The 5756-nt window shown below is 42.6% G+C and overlaps 1 protein-coding gene across 1 annotated transcript in view; it reads left to right on the forward strand.

Annotated features, from left to right (window-relative positions):
• Positions 1–5756, forward strand: part of DRC8 (dynein regulatory complex subunit 8) — a 102018-nt gene that overhangs the window by 95828 nt on the left and 434 nt on the right. Inside the window, exons 7-10 of the mRNA XM_014591104.1 lie at positions 1752–1805; positions 2443–2505; positions 2957–3078; positions 5266–5285. Coding sequence (XP_014446590.1) covers positions 1752–1805; positions 2443–2505; positions 2957–3078; positions 5266–5285 — 259 coding nt within the window. The remainder of the gene's footprint in view (positions 1–1751; positions 1806–2442; positions 2506–2956; positions 3079–5265; positions 5286–5756) is intronic.

Consider the following 5756-nt stretch of genomic DNA (forward strand, 5'->3'; position numbering starts at 1 on the left):
CAATCCCTTCTCCTCCATTCTCCTCTTGGGATCTTGGGCACGCACGCACACGCGCCCGGCGTGAGTTTTAAGCCACCGGGTCCGGGACGTGAACCGCGGTCGACTACGTGGGAGTCCAGCGACATAGCCATTACGCTAACTGCTGGTTCCCCATTCTTCTCAATTCTTGTACTGAGATTTTGAGTACACATGCACATTGCCCAGTGTGAGTTCTAAGTCACTGGGTCCGGGACCTGAACCACAGTCAATCATGTGGGAGTCCAGCACCTCAACTACTATGTCACCTGCTGTCCACTGAGTAAGATTAAGAAGTTCTGTGTTAGGGTCCTTTGAGCTCTAAAATAGTTAATTAATTAATTAATTAATTAAAATATTAATAAAATAAAAAATTTTGTGAATATATGAGGTACAGATGTTGAAGAAGCAGAATAAAATTATCTGAGCACAAGGGACTCACAATGGAAAACACATGAGAACTTATAAGCAAAGGGGAAATTAAGCAAAGAAAGATGATAGCCTCCCATAACTTAAATATTCATACAAAATACACACACTGAGTTCTATATAAAGATGGCTCTGGACCAGCAGATGGTGTAATGGTTATGTTGATGGACTCTTGAAACCCAGCAAGGACCCCGTAATGTATTTTCTAGGGTTCCTGAAATATAAAGTCCATTTACCTTGTAATGGCCCAGAGTAAGGAGTAAGTCTTTTTTTTTTTGGAAAGGTTTTCGCTATAGGGCACGTGCGCTCGCCAGACAGACAGAGAGAGACATAGAGACAGAAAGCGAGAAATCACCCCCCAGGGGGGATGGTCACGCCGCAATCCCTTCTCCTCCATTCTCCTCTCGGGATCTTGGGCACGCACGCACACGAGCCTGGCGTGAGTTCTAAGCCACCGGGTCCGGGACGCGAGCCACAGTCGACTACGTAGGAGTCCAGCGACATAGCCATTACGCTAACTGCTGATCCCAGAGTAAGGAGTAAGTCTTCAGACTTTGGTTATAATGACCAACATGGACCATGAGTAAGGGTCATTTGACCTCTAAAACTCTCACTTAAAGGAAATATAAGGTTTTCATTTCAATATGGTAAGATATTTTATAGGCTGGAAACTGCTGGCTGTGAGCTCAGAGAATCCACGCTGAAATGCCTCCGGACACCTGAAGAGAAATTTGATTATCTAAGACCTCACCAGTCAAAAATGCCCACGAATGATCACGCCCTCTTGAACCATTCACTGAACTGATCATGCGCCTAGGACCTCTGCCCCTAATTTTGCCCTTAAAAACGCATGTGGGGAACATCTCAGGGAGACCGGGTCTTTTCAGCATGAACTGCCTGCTCTCCTTGCTTTGCACTTTGCAATAAAGCTGTACTTTCCTTCATCACACCATGTGCCTATGGCTTGGTTTTATAAAGCTTGGGCGAGTGAACCTGATTTGAGGTCAGTAACACTCCCATGTAGTTGACTGCAGTTCAAATTCGAGACCGCCGGCTTAAAACTCGCCCTGGATGTGTGTGCCCAAAATTCCAAGAGGAAAATGGAGGAAAAGGGATTGTAGTATGGTCATCCCCCCTTGGGGAGTGATTTCTTGCTTTCTGTCTTTCTGTCTCTCCCTGTTTCTCTGGCAAGTGCACACGCCCTATAGCAAAAATCTCGGGGGTGGGAGGATATATATATATATGTATATGTATATACATATACACACACACAAACATTTAAGGTTGCTTGTGATTCTTCCCCACAGGCATGAAGTCTTGCTTCCAAGAGAGGAGACTGCTCCCCAAGAGTCTTTGTCATGGTTTGTTCATTCAGAAATATTTAATGAGTACCATTAGATAGCATGCTAGGAACTGAAGTGGAAAGATGCAGAAGGTCCTAAGTAATTCAGGTCACAGTTTAGTGATGGACATTTGCATGTTAATCAACACATTCCAGATAGGGGCTGTCGACAGAAAATAACCAACCCTGTAAAAATAATAATTAATGTGGTTTATTTTTAAGTAGAATGAGTAACCTAGACTGGAGAGGAGGCAAAACATGCCTTTCTCTCGGCATGATCAGGTACAGGAGTTCCTTTTATTTGATTTTGAGAGCGAGAGAGAGAGTTTGAAATTCAGTGAAAAGTTTTCCATTGGTCTGGCCCAAAAAGGTGGGACATGTAGAAGTGGGGGCTTGTGGTGGGTTTTAGTTTTTTAGAGTGGTGATTGGAAAAGGAAGGTTGCTGAGATCAGAAAGGAATGTACTTTAACAGCGATAAAGAGGCTTAATAAACATCACAAAGATACTCCAATACTATGCCAGGGACAGAATATAGGAAGAATCCTGTTACCAATGCGTCAAAATGGTCTGTTAACATTTGTGGGCATGACTCCCTCTAAGCCCTCTGGAAAGGATTTTGGAAAAATAGGAAAAAGCAGTCAGACTTCTTTCCACAGGGCACACTCAGGGTACTGTGGAAGTGTATGAGGAACAGCTAACAGCCTTATTGGAGGATGGAGGTAAGGTGCTTTCTGAAAGAAGGAAGGTGGTAGTGAATAGAGAAGGCTTCCCCAAACAGGTAAAGCCTAACTGAAAAACAAGTTAAGATGAGCCCCAAAACAGAGAGGGAAGGAGAAGCCTGAAAGAAGGGGAAGCTGGAGAGAAGCAGCTTGGAAACCAGGGAAGAAACACGAAGGAAGGGGCAATCATGTTAAGTGTAGTGGAGAGGTGAGGGAAATTAAAGGCCAAAAGCCTGTTAGTAATGAAGAGTTCAGTGAAGGCCTCTTGGTGCAGATTTGGTGAAGAGTGACAGGGCACAGAGTTCAGTGGGTTGAGGAATAAATGGATGTGAGAAAGTGGAGCTGGAGGAGAGGTTACTTGACAGAGAAGACAAAAAGAAAATAGGTCAAGGGAGTGATTTTTAGAAAGTGGCACATAACACGAGCATGGTTATATCATAATGGCTGACAGCCCGCAGAGAAGTTGAAGACACTAAGAAGATGGGAGAGGCCAGTTTCCAGAACAACAAAAGGATTGGCTTCAGGGAGGAACAACGAACAAGTTTATGTAGTCCCCACCGATGGCCTCTACTAGTAGTTTTTTTTGTTTTTTTTTGTTTGTTTGTTTGTTTTTAAGTTAGTTGGTAATAAAGCTTGAGAAAAATGGTAAACTTTTATAAATATCTTTTTAAAAATGGGAGGACTTGAGAAAGAGATCATTTAAGGATTTTCAAGAAACTGGAGAATTTGGTTGAGTAACCCAGTCACAGGAGAAAACATGGTAGATTGTTGAATTGATTCAGGTCTAATGTTTTGTCATGTGGGTGAGATGGAAAGAACAAAAGGTCAAAGGAGTTGCGCAATCAGCAGAAGGCAGTTCTGATGATGGTCTGTGTGGTTAAAGAATCAGGGAAAGGGAACCAGCAGTTAGCATAATGGCTATGTCGCTGGACTCCCATGTAGTCGACCGCGGTTCACGTCGCGGACCCGGTGGCTTAAAACTCACGCTGGGCGCGTGTGCGTGCGTGCCCAAGATCCGGAGAGGAGAATGGAGGAGAAGGGATTGCGGCGTGACCATCCCCCCTGGGGGGTGATTTCTCGCTTTCTGTTTCTATGTCTCTCTCTGTCTGTCTGGCGAGTGCACACGCACTATAGCGAAAATCTCTCCAAAAAAAAAAAAAAGAATCAGGGAAAGACCTAGGTAGGAGTGGGCTAACAGATTGACGAAGAGGGGTAAAGGGACTGGGGATCTCTAAAAGGGCAAACAGCTGCTGTGGTGGGAGCAAGAGAGTGGGTCGACTTTTTTGCCATTCCTGAGTACTTTTTCGCCATTCCTGAGTAATACGTTCTGCTTAAAATTTGACTTCACTGTGCTCTTAGAGTGTTTCTTTTATTCTACGTTATTATTATAATTAATAAGGGTAGCTAACCTTTCAAAAACAATTATTTAATTTTATTTATTATTATTTAATTTGACTAGACAGAGACAGAGAAAGTGAGAAAGCAAGCCACCAGATCCGGGATTTGTACAATAGTTGGCCATGTGAGAGTCTAGCACCTTAACCACTACGCTACCTGCCAGCCAGCTATTAGTTAACATTTACTGACTATTCATTATGTGCCAGGCATTGTTCTAAGTGCTTCATATATATTAACTCAGTTTTCACTTCCACCCAATGATAGGGTACTCTTAAGTTACCCCCATTTTATAGAGATGGTAACAAAGAAGTTACACAGCAATAAGGGATTGTATTAGTCAGCTTTTGCTAGGTTGTTATGATAACAAAACCTCAAAATCTTAGTTCACAACAATAAGTTACTTTTTGTTCATATTTGGTCAGCAGGGGTCAGTTTGAACTCTGTTTCCTGTGTCCTCCTTGTTCTATTCATCTGTTTCACAAGGAGAATAACCATACGTCCTGGTTTACCCAGAATGATCAGAGCCTACACTTGTTCCATCATACTTAGGAAAAGGTATCCCTTTCACTCTTACAGGTACCCCAGTCTAGATGATTAAGATGTGGTTACCCTATTCAAAAAATATTGAATAAAAATTATGCTAACCTGGGGCCAGCAGATGGCATAGTGATTACATTGCCAAACTCCCACATGGCAAACCATAGTTCAAGTCCCAGACCTAGTGGCTTGAAAATCACACGGGATGCATGTGCGTGTGTGCCCAAGATCCCGGGAGGAGAATGGAAGAGAAGGGACTGCAGCATGGCCATCTCCCCAGGGGGTGATTTCTCACTTTCCCTCCCATTGTCTCTGTCCCCATCCCCCCAAAAAAGCACTCTAATGCAAAAACCTCTCAAAAAATAATTATGCTAACAAATCATCACCTACAGAAAGTTTTATGCAAAATAATTAGAGCAATGGTAGTAATGGAAGGCATTTCTTCCTTCACTAGTTTTTCCCAAGGTAAATTTTCCCAGGATTTTCTGAGATTTTCCCAGGGTAAAATCCATATAGAGAACTGATGTGCCACTCACTTAGCCAGGCATTTTACAGTCGCCACCCAGAGGTGCAAATGAGCCATATGCCTCTAGGCAAAGGTGGAGAAGTAGGAGGAAGGGAGTGTGGTGAAGCTCAGGACTTTGACAGACTGTTCATGATAGCCTACACACTGCAGCTGGGAAGGAAGGTGCTAGAGACATGAAACACCCTTCAAGGTGGGAATATCCCCAGGGGCATATCAGTCAGCAGCCAGGGCTGGCACCAATAGGTAGTGTTAAAGTCATGCTAAGCCTAATGCATAATGAGGCATGAACTTGTTTGCAGCATGTAAGACAACTCTTGAGGTATCATCCATAAGCCCATTGTCCTGCATAATCCTGGTTATGCCCATGAAATGCAATCTGGTGAATTAACCCTAATCTCTTGATAATCAAGCAGTGGGCATCATATTCTCTTTCCAAGGAGGGGCTCCCATGCATAGAAGGCAGTAGATGAGGGAGGCCTCAGAATTGAGTACCCCCAAGATCCACCTTATAGAATTCTTTCAAAATTCTGACTGCAAACTTTATAACTCGTCTCAAACAAGTAATGTCTGTTTAGTTGACAGAGTTGAGTTTATGGAATATAATTAATTTTTACTTTAGCACAATGTGTCTTTTTTTTTTCAAGGCTACCAAGAAGCACAACACAGATATAACACAGAAATCTCATCTTCTTTTTTTATTTTATTATTTTTTAATTTTGGTTGATTTATCATCTTTTTTTATTTTATTATTTTTTAATTTTGGTTGATTTAAATTTGAACAGAGAGGGAA

Source organism: Tupaia chinensis, unplaced genomic scaffold (genome assembly GCF_000334495.1).
Source record: "Tupaia chinensis unplaced genomic scaffold, TupChi_1.0 Scaffold000532_1, whole genome shotgun sequence".
NCBI lineage: Eukaryota > Metazoa > Chordata > Mammalia > Scandentia > Tupaiidae > Tupaia > Tupaia belangeri.